This window comes from Sesamum indicum, linkage group LG6, assembly GCF_026168435.1.
Source record: "Sesamum indicum cultivar Baizhima isolate 11 linkage group LG6, ASM2616843v1, whole genome shotgun sequence".
NCBI classification, from domain to species: domain Eukaryota; kingdom Viridiplantae; phylum Streptophyta; class Magnoliopsida; order Lamiales; family Pedaliaceae; genus Sesamum; species Sesamum indicum.
The window spans coordinates 5,880,568-5,894,329 of record NC_142662.1 but is presented as its reverse complement, the minus strand read 5'-3'; the positions used below and the strand labels follow the sequence as shown (position 1 = coordinate 5,894,329).

General features: G+C 35.2%; 4 protein-coding genes and 1 long non-coding RNA gene across 9 annotated transcripts; 3 read left to right on the top strand and 2 right to left on the bottom strand.

Annotated features, from left to right (window-relative positions):
- Nucleotides 1–493: 493 nt before the first annotated feature.
- LOC105164883 (uncharacterized) lies at nt 494–3,437 on the bottom strand. Of its 4 annotated transcripts, none has more exons than XM_011083696.3 (6): nt 3,298–3,437; nt 2,942–3,037; nt 2,326–2,451; nt 1,899–1,938; nt 1,182–1,273; nt 494–839 (listed from the first exon to the last, which is right to left on the bottom strand). In XM_011083696.3, the coding sequence occupies exons 1-5, from the start codon at nt 3,412–3,414 to the stop codon at nt 1,203–1,205; spliced, it is 450 nt and encodes a 149-aa protein (XP_011081998.2). In that variant the 5' UTR covers nt 3,415–3,437; the 3' UTR covers nt 494–839; nt 1,182–1,202. The 4 variants fall into 4 exon arrangements, 3 of the variants coding, with proteins under 3 accessions (XP_011081998.2, XP_011081999.2, XP_011081997.2); XR_002287284.2 differs by lacking the exon at nt 494–839 and adding an exon at nt 2,121–2,239 and having other exon boundaries at nt 919–1,273; XM_011083697.3 differs by lacking the exon at nt 494–839 and adding an exon at nt 919–1,007.
- Nucleotides 562–1,016, top strand: LOC148787663 (cytochrome P450 714C2-like). Its single transcript, XM_088881044.1, has 2 exons — nt 562–813; nt 897–1,016. The coding sequence occupies exons 1-2, from the start codon at nt 562–564 to the stop codon at nt 1,014–1,016; spliced, it is 372 nt and encodes a 123-aa protein (XP_088737170.1).
- Nucleotides 3,438–3,559: 122 nt separating the features above from the next.
- On the top strand, nt 3,560–6,916 carry LOC105164882 (uncharacterized). Of its 2 annotated transcripts, XM_011083694.3 has the most exons (7): nt 3,560–3,698; nt 4,569–4,650; nt 4,754–4,878; nt 5,564–5,644; nt 5,914–6,003; nt 6,278–6,331; nt 6,570–6,916. In XM_011083694.3, the coding sequence occupies exons 1-7, from the start codon at nt 3,657–3,659 to the stop codon at nt 6,762–6,764; spliced, it is 669 nt and encodes a 222-aa protein (XP_011081996.1). In that variant the 5' UTR covers nt 3,560–3,656; the 3' UTR covers nt 6,765–6,916. The 2 variants fall into 2 exon arrangements, with proteins under 2 accessions (XP_011081996.1, XP_088737271.1); XM_088881145.1 differs by lacking the exon at nt 5,914–6,003.
- A 3,508-nt stretch (nt 6,917–10,424) lies between these two features.
- On the top strand, nt 10,425–13,448 carry TIC55-II (translocon at the inner envelope membrane of chloroplasts 55-II). Its single transcript, XM_011083704.3, has 3 exons — nt 10,425–11,014; nt 11,944–12,046; nt 12,173–13,448. Exons 1-3 carry the CDS (start codon nt 10,605–10,607, stop codon nt 13,304–13,306), a joined length of 1,647 nt encoding a protein of 548 aa, XP_011082006.1. The 5' UTR covers nt 10,425–10,604; the 3' UTR covers nt 13,307–13,448.
- On the bottom strand, nt 13,319–13,757 carry LOC148787662 (uncharacterized). The gene is made up of 2 exons (XR_016065932.1): nt 13,617–13,757; nt 13,319–13,541 (listed from the first exon to the last, which is right to left on the bottom strand). It is a non-coding gene; the product is annotated as an uncharacterized LOC148787662 (long non-coding RNA).
- Between the last annotated feature and the right edge of the window lie 5 nt (nt 13,758–13,762).

Here is a 13,762-nt window from a genome sequence, read left to right as displayed (position 1 = left end):
CCACTCCCACCACCTGTTCCTCACACCCTGACTCGTCCTCATCGTCCCCCCGCCATCCACCCCCATGCCCCAACAAAAATTGCATTTAGAGTGTGTGAAAGTCACAGCAGCCTTCAAGGGGTTTTTTGTTTTATTGTTGAAAATCCATAGAAGTTTTTTGGTAGTTTTTTTCCCGAAAAAGATTTTTAACATTTCTTAAGTCACAAGGGAGTCTTGGAATTTTCCCATATATGAAATAATATGTTCATGTTTTACTTATATATAACACATAAAAGTAACATTTTTATAAATTAAAACAACTATATAAAATACATTGAGTATTATGATCTTAATCGCAGGATACAGACACATCCCACATCATACTCATGTGGGCCTGGATTTTATAGCTTTAAGCTCTCTATCAAGAGTCCTTAACAATCACATCAATTTATATCAATTTATATGTAATCTTTGCATGGAGTCCAATAAATGAACAATTATAATTGTCTCAAAATTTAGAGCTGCAAGACCACCTAAGAATTATCCACTCTTATAAAATAACATCCGTTCATGATGTAGGGTATGATGAGCATAATTACTGAGTCGGGTTTCGCACTAGAAGATTCATGGAAGCATAAAGTTGAGAGTGAAGGTGGCGCAGTTGTGGAAATCGGTGTGGATCACTGTATGAAGAGATTTTCCGGGGACGTAATATCCAGAGCTTGTTTTGGTAGTAGCTACTCCAAAGGCCAAGACATTTTCTTGAAGTTGGATGTTCTCCAAGAGATTATGTCCAAAAAGATACTTTCAGCTTTAGGCATTCCAGGCTTAAAGGTAATGATTGGGGCTGCTTAAGTAAACTGCATATACAATTGAAAAAAAAGTTGTCTTAATGCATACATGTGATTGTGCAACAGATATCTTCCTACAAAGAGAAACTGGCAAATATGGCTTTCCATATTAAACTGCGGTATCTTCTCTCAGAATTTGGCTCCAAGTTCCATGTCATAATAGAAGAATGTAACTCGCTGAAATGATACATGTGGTCAATAGTGAATATTCTGAGTCTCAACAAGAGACCAACCCAGCCTAAAAGGTTGTGATTATCTTCAGAGGAACAGATATACAAAAGATAACGATTTTGTATAGCAGAATTTCATGAATTGGTAGCACATGATTCTCAGTTGCTGAGAACTGCTAACCTTTGAAGACACAGGAACCATTCAGTTGCTTTGGACAATTGCCGAGAATAACAACTGGTTGATATCGTCAGAGCCTGGCTCCTCCTCGTCCTCTGCATAATGATAATTGTTTGAAGAGTTAAGAATCATTGGATATAATCCCATCAAAAGCCACCACATATATCAGAATTATTGCGTATATGGTAGCATGAAAGGAAGCACTTTTGATAAAATCAGATGAAACTTAACTTAGTATTACTGCTTCAGTATTTTTTAAGCCCCCACAAACATATTCCTCAACTTCGTATCTACCCTTCTCAGGTATGTGTTCCTAACTACCGCATAACCAGACCTCACTTAACAGAAATGTTAGCCAGCTCTTTCAGAAACCAAAAAACAAGGACTTCAACACTTTCTAGCCAAAATGGCATTATCCATTCTTGAACGGCAAGCAAGGATATTTCTGCTTGCACACTACCACCACTATCAGATGAAGATTTTAAGATGCGGAAGTTACTCGAATTAATGAGATAAGAAGTTCCTTGTTTTTCTTAGTAACACTTCCATGGCGTTTGGACAGAGAATGAGGAGGATCGACAAATTATCATATTTACTACATTTCTTTGTGAATTTTCTCACAATTCTCTGAATGATTTTGTTCCTCAGCTGATGTAGATAAAACACAAAAATTAATATAAGCATATGAAAGCATGTACTCCATTTAAACGAATAAGTTACCTGTTCTGGATTTGACCTGAAGCGTCCACTCATCAATAATCTGTACATCATGAGAGAAATAAGTTACATAAATCCAAATTTCTACAGAAACATCTTGAGAAGGTAAATTTTTAGCAAGGCCAACAGGAACGACCGTAGCACAATACTTTATGCCTTGGTACATAACCTAAACCTTGCAAAGTAAATTTTGGTTGCTTGCTGGCAAATGATGCAGAGTCTTACTACATCATATGGAAAATGCAACCTTTCGAGCCTTGAACAGAATTTTTGAACACTCGTAGTCAGTTCACGCACACAACAATCCACCCACCCCTTCCTTGTGAAATGTCTCCTTTCACTATCTTCAGGAGATACGCTGAATCAACATCCATACCTTCAATTGGCATCTAACCAAAGGAATTAATATAAGCTAGACCAATATATATACCTGATTGAAGCTCGCAAAAGCAGGATCATCAGCATCGCTTGTGACAGGTGCACCAGAGGACACTTGCAACCTCTGCAGCAATGTCCTGTTTCCGACTAAGAGTGTTCTGGCTTTATCAATCAAATCCTGCACGTTAAAAGTTTTAAAGCTTCTAACTTCTACGCTCATGATGAAATATTGAGAACTATAGATTTATCCAACATCAGCCATCATGGTTGACAAACATGAAGAAACTTTCTGCGAAGGCTCAACCAGAAATTAGGCCAATATTTCTTTCCCATAGTTCTTAAAAGAATCCGCCGGGTTACAACATAAAGAAAGCTCATTAGGCAAAACCAAACGAGGAGAGTGCTTACAAATAGTGAAAGGTTAACATCTCTCCTCCCTTATTACTAGTAGCGAGGATCAGGTAACTTGTTGCTGTAAAAGAACAGGTTGGTAATGGAAGGCAATGTAATAAGAAAGCGCAAGTCTATTATATCTTTATGGAAAAATATCCCCAGCCAAAAATGGTGGTAGCAGTAGTAGTAGTACAGAACGTAAAAAGACAGACTTCATACAATGGCACTGCAAGATTCGGACACAAAATAGAAACAGAGTTCTCACATATCTGTACCTGTTTTGCGGCAAGAAGCTCGCGGCACTGGCCCTTCAAGGATGACATTTCTTCTTCAATTTTTTTCAACCTTGCCACCAGCTTCATGGGATTTGCCTGTTGAAAAGAAAAAATTCAAAAGACAAGGAGAAAAATATTAGGAACCCACTTAAGGCGTAGACTTGTGAGGACGAAAACATAACACAATTTGCTCGAAAACAGAACAATAAATTCGTGCGTTTGGATTCACGGGTTTGATTTTTCCTCAAAGAACAAACCCAAGAAGAAAGAAAGACGGGAAAGTGAAAAGAAAACAGATACCACGAAAAGGAGTAAATAAGAGAACTAAAAGCGAAAATTGACGGGAGATTGAGTACATTGTCGGGGTAGACTTGCTGGAATTCCTTATGGAGCTTGTTATGGACGGTGGATAGGTCACGATTAGCTTTAGAAAACAGGCTGAGAAGTCCATCCACTGCTTGGTTATGCTCCATTTTTCACTCCACTGGAGAAAGATAGTGTCCTTTCTCTCTCTGTGTCTCCTAAGGGCGCTCCGATTTGAATTTTGAGCAGCCGAATAAACCGAGCTTTTTAATTTAGGTTTTCTCACTGTCTAAAAGAATCTTAATGATGTTCAAACGGAGGGTAATTTTGGTAATCAACCAAAGAACCCAGACCTATATAAACCCCTGTAGCTGAAGGGTTCGCATGTTCTGAAACTCCAGAGACAGCGGCAATGGCGGTTACGCAAAGCTCCGATGACAATTCGAAAAAACCGGTATGCCTGATCTCTGACTCTCGCTCTTCAAAATCCAGGACGTTTTGTGAAACATGTTTTAGCAGAAAATTTCGCAGTCATGGCGCTCTCGGTTGGATCTTTGCTTTGTTGTTCAACAAACTAGAAGAACTATTCATCCAAAAGAAATAAAAGATCAAACTTGGAGAATTAGTCAAAGAGTTAGATAAAAATGCTTGGCTTTGGATATTGTTTTCGTTTCCAGTTTCTCATGCTGTTATAGGATTCTTAAGTTATTTTAGACCATATAACCATCGGAGCCATAAAAAAATTCAATTTGGAGTTGCACGATTCTGTGGCTCAGCATAGCTTGAAAATTCAGCTATTGTTGTAATAAGAGCGTTCCGGGATCCCTTTTGTGAAGGAAAACATTGATTTTCCACTTTATTGAAGCCATTGCCGAAAGCATTAATCAGTAACTCACTGCCAAGATAATGGCTTTCCGGGGAAAAAATACCATTGGAAACAAGCTTTTCTTCTCAAGTTGCTCCCTGAATATCTGACCAGTTTTTAATTTCAAATTTTGTTTTGCTGATTGGAAAGTATGCCAAGATGAACCTTTTATCAATGTTATTGTCGTTATACTGCATTCTTGTGTCACTTCGCTGCTATAATGAATATTCTTCTATGTAACTGCCTTCATATCGAAATGTGGTATGAGTTACACCTAGTGTATGCTGATGTATGAAAACATGCAAGCTTCTCATTTGTTCCTATTATCGAGGAGATGGACGGCAACTATGGCCAAGCTGATTGCATCCCTACGTGCTACCTTGCAGGCATGAAAGATGAATCATGGTGCCATCTTAAGATTTAATGTTCTTCCATATCTTACAGACCTTAATTCTATAGGTAGAGACAGGAATTGAACCTTCCCAAGTAGAAGGTGCAGATGCTGGTCCATGTGGGCTTACACAACTGAGAAAATCTGATGGTAATCCTACCTGCTGTCCTGATAAATGTGCACATGTGGTTTCTTGTACTCATTCTTTCATAAAAGAAGATCCTGACCTCGAATATTTATTGAATAATTTCAGGTCCTTCAACCAGACACCGGGACATCAGTATGGATACTTGTGGGATTGTTAAGAGTTACAAGCTAAAGAGAAACCGAACTAAAAGCAATGAGTCAGATAGCCTTTCTGATATTGATGATGCTGAGGTACATCTAGTTATTGCTTGAATTGCTTTTTCTTGATACTGAAGTTTGATAATAAAAGTTGAATTTCTTTGTGTCCAGTCCAAAAGGAGCCTTTAAGATCTTATCTACAGAATCTTAGGAAAGTAATACTTCATAACAAAAAAGAGATGAATTGTTGAAGAATTTAATCTTTAAATTTAACCTTACTTGGTTAGAATATTTTTCTATTAATTATTAGGTCTTATCCGTGAGGCAGGCAACAGCCATATCCAGCCCCATCTACCTTAAAATTTAGTGCAGCTCTATCTTAAAAAGGCAGTTAGGCTACAATTAATGCAATAAAGGGTAAGCCATAGACCAAATTGTAATTAACAGGACATGAAGGGACATCCATGACTCTGATATCTAAAAAGTTTAAGGTCCAGAAAAATAAATTTACAACCATCTCAGTAAAGCTTTTGTTTTTTTCTGACATAGAGTAATTGACATAACAGATCTTCTTGGTTCCCTCTGTAACTCAATTTGTTAATTAACCTGCATGCTCTTTAGTTTCAGATGATTCCAACCTTTTTCAATTTGCCCTTACTGCATATCCAAGTCTGTGCTTATAACTTTAACTATCATTGTACTAAATTTTTCATGAATTATATAATATTTCTGAATTGGTGTCAACATATGACTGGACATTATGTTGAATACTGTTCAGGTTCTTGGGTACCTTAACAAGAAGGAGGAGATCTATTACAAAAGGATTTTATGGGAAGCAATGCATGGAAAATCTACAGAAGTAATAGCTATGTCCTTCTTTATTTTCCACTTTTTCTACTTGTCGTCTCATTCTGACAGTTTTCTGAGCCTAAACTTTATGTCATATCTATTGGCTTACAATTAAAGACTGACTTCTTTCAAAGTTGAAATTGGGGTAAACAGAATCAATCTCAGACCTTTCTTTTTCCGACCTTGATTCGTCTAGAAAGTAATCTTCTTCCAGAATACTTCATTCATTCTTCTATATTACTCCATATCTATAGAAAATGGTAACATGTTAAATTCCAGGCCAAGAAACAGAAACGAACAACTGAAACAAAGAAAGGCGTCTCTGTCAAGAAAGCTACTACTAAAACCACCACAAAAGCAGAGTTCCAGGTAATAAGTTAGTTTCATATAGAGATTTTTCTGTTCCAACATCCGCTGTAAGGTTTGGTAGAATCAGGTAGCAAAAATAGTATTTAAACTGCATTCTACTAATTTGAACTATAATAATATTAATTTGCAAACTTCTGATATGTCTTCCTGCAGCTATTGGCATTGTCATTTTGATGCTTATACATTTTGCTGGATGTTCTTTGTAACTTTCGCCCAGTCATCTTTTACTTTGTATGCATTTTACTGAATCATAACATGAAATCTGTTTTGACAGAGGCCGAGCTCAAGGATTAATTACGATGCTCTAAAAATCCTGAATGATGAGCTTGTAAGTATTTGTTTACAATTTTTTAATTTGCCAGTTGATTTTCAAGGTGTCCTGAAAAGCACACTCACTTCCTTTTTAAGGTCATAAGGCTGATTGCATGTTGTTGAATTTAATTTCTAACAGACTCCGTATAAAGCTGTTTTCCACCTGAAAATATGCACACACAACGGCATTGAAAGTTGATCGTCTCACAGTTTATAAGGACATATCATATTTGCAAACATTGATATCTTTGCAGGAGCACAGTTCTGAAGCTACTCCGATGATAAGCTCGGACTCTTACGGGAGTAAGAATTCACAATATGGGTTGCGTGGATCTACAAATAGTGATATGAGTTGCTGCAAAGATGATGAAGATTTTGGTCATCACGATGGTGAGATGCGTAGTGAATATGGAGATGAATATGTCGATGATGAGTACTTCGATTTCTGAGAAGTGGAGAAAAGTCCTGTGTTTGTGATGAGGCCATAGAACAGATTAGTAATATCACAAAGTTCTGTATTTTGTGGGATGTAGAGCATGTTACACCGACTATACGCAGTATGCTAAATTAGCAAATGAATATGAAACTCGGTTACAGTGAACATTTTGGCAAAATGACACCCAATCCAAATTAATTTCGTCTAAATATGGGGTTTAATGCAATTTAACCACTATGATATTGCAAATGAGCACCTATGAAAACAAAAAATAGCAATTTACGTTTTTATATTTTTTAAAATGAAGTAATTTACCTTCTTAGAATTCTTTTAAAAAATACAAGGAGTTAAATTGTTGCATTTAAAAAAAAAACATAGGGTAAATTATTTTTTATTTTTTATAGGGGATAATTTGTTCATTTGTAAAATTATAGGAGTTTGTTTGCATTTTTTTTCTTTAAATATTGAAAGGGGTTAATTTACATTAAACAAAAAAGAAAAAAAAAAGGATATTGACATATTAACATTTAGCTTCTTTTTTTTTTTTTTTTTATTTATAAGGAAGAGCGAGTTTTACTTTATAGTGAACCTTTCCCCTTTAATTTGTAAAATTGGGCTCGTGACAAATATCAAGAAAGGTTTAGTATTAACATTGTTTTATAATTAAAAGGCAGCGCGGTTCACTTTTTATGTAATAGTGACTATTTAAATAAAATTATAAGGCCGTCCTTCCTTGTGAAATAATTTTTCAAATCAGATGAACAATTGTTTACAAGAGATTTTTCAAATTATATGTAAACATATTTCAATATCTACGAAAAAATATTTATCACATGAACTATGTTTATTATATGTATTTTTTTATTTAGTATTTTCTATATATCAAATGAATTATTATTATTATTAGTAGTAGACCTTTGTATTACTTAATCACATATGAAAGAAAAATTTTATCTCAAGTAAACTCATTTCATTTTTTTTTACTAAAATATGACACTGATATAATCGCAAGTTATATTTTCATAAATATTCAGTAATTACTTGTAGCACCCCCTACTCGCTACATCTAATTATTACTATTTCATCCTTTCTTTTAATCAGAACTCATTCTATAAGTAATTCTCTTTCAACTCGTAAAATAAATTCTAATTTATTAATATAATATATATATATACCACAAAAGGTAATAAATACCTCCGAAAGTTTATATTCACCCTTACTAGATGTTCTCATGTACATAACCTCAAGGAAAATCATACCACAACTTAAAACACAAATTCCGATAAAAGACCAGAATATTTAACAACCCAACAATCAAAAACTCTGACTTCAGAAGTTACGGCTGACCCACCTAATAAAGACGACGGCACCACTCAAAATCCAATATGGCTAATCAGTGTGACCTATCTCCTAAAAAGTACGTGGCAAGGAATGAGGTGCCTACTCAATAAGTATAGCCAATCAGTTTGTATATATACACAGGCAACAATTCACATATATGCAGTCACATCGACAATAGCCATTCATCATATAGCAACATCAGATATAAGTAGTAATACATACTCACAACTATAAATCAATAAATAACATAATATTCGACATTATCGTTTATTAGTTAAGGGTCCCACTTACTCTAATTGGAGTATATCAGTCAATGGTTTCGTCGGCCATCATCATATCATGTACAGCACAGGATACCCATTGTGTGATATCTCCACACTCTTTTACTTCAGCTGTGTACCAATATCAGCACAGGACATCACAACAAACATGGTACCCCCACACCATCCCAGTGTGTAGCTAACAGCACAGGATATTCCCCACTGCCTGGAATATCCCGGTACCCTACGCGCCATGGTACCTAGCTTAATTCGTATATTTTCATATCACATTATCAATCACATCATCATCAATCATATTTTCATAAACCATTGATTGTGTTCTCAACTAGGTAAGCATCATCTTTTATTTCAATTCACAATCATCATTCTATTCTTTGTAATAATCACTTTCTCAATATCAACTCCCAATTTGATTCCATCAACAATCAATTATATGATTATCACATAATCATATCCAGCATATCTCTACATTACCATCACATATCACATAGTAACAATTTCACCAATATTATGGTAATCTAACAAATAATCCACAACTAATTATATAAACAATCAATATACAAAAGCCACACATAATAATATAAAGCCAAGTCCACGTTTGCATCCAAGAAACCAATATATATAATATATACAATACTACACATATAGATATATATATATAAATCCAATTAGCTATACTTATCGTAAAACCCAAAATACTTCGATTCACGAGGGACTGTTCAACCCTCTACTTTGTCGTCACGTCCTATAACAGAATGTTATACGTATAATCGATATATTTAATTTACCAATTCACTTAATCAAACCCCTTATATATTTATAACTATCATTTTTAATAACATCCATAAATTATATTACCACTAAAACCTCATTTTCCCTCTTTAATAACATTATATTTCTAAAATATAACTTCCGAAATATTTCTATGAATTTTCTGTCAATTTATCGTTGCTATACAATTTAATTAAGCAGTAATACATAGAATTACATATTTGGTTAATCATTCCGATTGAATTGTATAAATTAGCTATAATAATAATTAAATATAACAAATCTAATATTTTAATTACCCAACTATATCACTTTTATAGCAAATGTGATATTTAATTCAACACTAATTTAAATAGCCAAAATTATAAAATACTCCGATAAAATAGTATATCGCTCAATATAAACTCTATTTAATAAAAGAACTATAAATAATATAATTATATAAATTAATAAAAATTAAAATAATAAAATCCGTACCTCTGTCTTCGACAATGTGTGTGTGCGAGTTTATATTATGTGTATGTGTGTAATGTATGTGTGCATATTAATATGAACAAGAGAGGCCCCACCGCCTCATTCTACACTCTCTCTCTCCCCTCAATTGTACAATATATTATTTATATATATAATATTATTATTTTATATATTTAATTAAAATTTTCTCAAAATACTAATCACGTCCTTTTTAATTTTCTTAATTAATATAATTTGCCTCCAAATATTATAACGAACTCCAATTTAATCCGTTCAAGTTTTATTATATCTCAAATTTAATCTATAATTTATTTATTAATTAAATTAAAATTTCTAATAATTATCAATTAATCTTCTAATTACATAAAAAATTCTACGGACGTCATATTATTATTGTCATTACACGTATCTCATTTAATTATATATATTATTATAAAAAATTTATCTTTCCAATTTTTATATATTAAAATTTAACTTTTAATTTATTTCTTTTCTTAGAAAAGTTATTCAGAATAGTTTTCTTGCAAACTTTCATACTTTTAATAAACTTATATTTGTAATATTTTTTTCTTTTTTCCTTTACAACACGTTCTTTTTTTCTGACATGCTTTTTTTATTTCTTTATCTATTTTTTATAAAATAATTTTCTCTTTATCTCATATTATAATTTTTTCTATATTTTTTAGTATCTATGTATAGCAACAATTAGTATATATTAAAAAGCATATCTCAATCAAACATATTTTATTTTAATTTTTCTCGCTAGATCGAGATGGGATACATAATTGCAAGCAATCTCCCTAATTATTCAAATTGGTGAATTTGCGAAGTATGGAAATGTAGTTGGCACTGGAAATTTCCAACTCCCACTCCATTCTGTGGCCAGGATTAGTACACCCGTAGAAGAAGCAACCCCCCCTCCTCATTGCCACCACTGTCATCTTCCTCATCAAATTCTCCATCTTCTTGGACTTGGAGAAAAAAGCATGGCCATTTTACAGTTCCAACCATTTCTCTCTCATATATCCCTCTCCAAGACTCCTAATTTCTCACAGTTCTATAAACTTCCCAAGAAACCAAGAACCCTGTTTTTCGGCCTGCAACTCCTGTTAAAGCCTGGCAATCAACTGAAGAAAAACTGGCAGAAGTTGGGTGCAGTAGTCGAAGAAATTTCTGCTGGAGCGCAGGATGGTGATCAGAGTGTGATTCAAGAAGAAGTGATTGGGCAGAAGGAAGCTGCGAGCTATAACTGGGCTGAAGAATGGTATCCACTTTATCTGACCAAGAATGTGCCTGATGATGCACCTCTTGGTCTCACCGTGTTCGATAAGCAGGTTGTGTTGTATAGAGATGGCAATGGTGTGCTTAGGTGTTGTGAGGATCGATGCCCCCACAGGTAACTGTCTATTTTTCTGCCTTTCTGTAGAGTTCAAAATTTTCCTGAGTAGATGGTGAAATCATGGTTTTGGTTTGAGTAAACTGAGGCTGGGTGCAAGAAGTCTTAGTTTTAGTCTTAAAGATATTGAATTTATCTGGGATATCACTGAAATTGGAAGACTATATGACACTTGTTGATAGTCTTAAAATGGGTTGCCTTTTTAGAGAAATCAGTGATGTTTGTCTAAGTTCTAATAGTCAAATAAGGAAATAAGTGTGCGTGCTGGTGACTCTGTATGTGCCATGAACCCTGATGGAGCTTGAGCTTATGCCTTGTTCCGGCACATATGCTGTGGAAAAAGTTTGTATCACTCAATGATATGTTCAGCAGTTGAATGGAGGGGAATAAGAGATACTCAGGAAATCATCTGCGGAGCACTGGAAAGTTCTATATCACCAAATTATCTCCGCCCAACAAATTGCTGCTTTGTTTTCTCTCAAGATTGTTCACACGTGTCTATCTTGTGTGGTGAAGAATTTTAGTTTGGTGGCTTTTAATCCATCGATTCTGAGTGAACCCACCTTGAGACAAGTTTCACTAGCATCTCGATTATGCTTGATCTACCCTTTGCATCACCTTTGCAGTTTCTTTCATAATCTCTATTTCTAAATTACGAACGACATATTGGAATGATGTAATAACACAGTTTCTCATTTACCTCCATTCCATAAGATTGTTCCGCATTTACTGTCATATAGGAATCTACACGACTTCTACTTATATACACTATTACACGCAATTTGATTTCCCCACATAGTTTGATGTGTGCTGTGAGAAAATTATTTTGTTGTTTCGCACTTCTAGTTGATTGAAATAAGTTGTCATCATCTTAAATTGTTTCAAAAGCAGCAAATCTCAGCCTAATACATTGAGTATTTTCATTTTAGGCTAGCAAAACTCTCTGAAGGTCAACTGTTTGACGGGCGATTGGAATGTTTGTACCATGGTTGGCAATTTGACGGCAATGGTAAATGTGTGAAAATACCCCAGGTTCGTGTTTTGTGTACTTTGTGAAATACGCAATGGCATATTCCGGTGTTTCTCTCATCCTGGTCATAAAGAATTCCAGAGATAAAATTCCTTAATAGTTTTCTTTCTCACTAATTTTTGGGACAGCTCCCAACAGGTGCAAAAATTCCAAAATCAGCGTGTGTGAAAACATATGAAATTAGGGACTCGCAAGGCGTTATATGGATATGGATGTCTCACAAGAAGCCACCAAATCCTGACAAATTACCTTGGTTTGAGATCTTTGATAGACCAGGATGTCAAGACACTTCAACGATCCATGAGCTTCCATATGATCATTCCATCCTTCTAGAGAACCTAATGGATCCTGCTCATGTTCCTATTTCACATGACAGAACAGATTTTTTGGCAAAAAGGGAAGACGCAGCAGCGCTGTTTTTTGAGGTGACAGAGAGGACAGATCGAGGCTTCGCTGGCTGGTGGGGTAGAGAAATAAATCGGGAAGAACCAAACTACATACCGTACTTTTTGAGATTCGAAGCTCCTTGTGTCCTTCAGAACAACCGAGAATTCATTGACAAGAATGGCGAGAAGCACTATGGTGCAGGCCTCTTCCTCTGCAGACCCTCTGGGCAAGGAAAATCCATGCTTATAGTTAGGTTTGCAGTCACCAGTAAACCACCATTGCTCTTGAGACTTATTCCAGAATGGTACATTCATCAGAATTCATGTAAGGTATTTGAACAAGATATGGGTTTCCTTTCCTCTCAGAATGAAATTCTTATGAAAGAAAAAGTTCCCACAAGAGAACTTTACATCAATTTGAGGTCATCAGACACATGGGTAGCAGAGTATCGAAAATGGATGGACAAAGTTGGGCATGGAATGCCTTATCATTTTGGGCATAGCACAATCTCTCTACCAGAATATCCGGCTGTAGTTGAGCATGCTCCGGCTGGTTTTGTTGCCAATCTTTCAGCTTCTCAACCAGCTAAGGGTGGGATCGGAACAATGCATGCACCAAATCCTGCAAATAGATATTTCCGGCATGTGATTCATTGCAAGCGATGCACGAATGATCTCAAATCTTTTCAAGCGTGGAAAAATGCTCTCTCGGTTGCTGCGCTGGTGTCAACGGCTTTGGCAGTTCTTATATCTGGAAGACAGTGGAAAGCCCTCCTTTTGTTTTCAACTACACTGTGCCTCGCTGGAATTCATATCTGTTCGACTGCAATTGCACTGAACACAACAAACTTCATAAGGACGCATAGGAGGCTGTGAACCAGGCCCGTAGGTTGTAAAGCACTAGTTCTTGCAAAACTAAGATATGCTATTTTGATCTCTCACTTGTTGAAGATCAACTCAATATGCGTCGGATTCCTTAAATTTACATCTTTATATGTTGAAATTTCTTTCTACAGAAGATTTGAGGGTGCAGACTTACCAGAATAGTATCCGGGGTAAACTTTGTTGAAACTGTGAAATTTGGTAAACCATACTGAATCATATCTAGTTCCTGAACAAAGAATTATAAAGTTAGTGCTTCTTGCAGAACCTGGAAGTTTAGGCATTCTTAATCAAAAAAACCCACATGTCCAAATTCTTTCAATCCTTGAGCCAAAATTATATTTACTTAATTTTTTGGTTGGATGGATGAAAGCCCACGATTGTGAGACACCGAGAGTGATCCTTGATGTGCTCCAAGTCCCTGTTAGTTAATCTTCTGAAGTCCCTGTA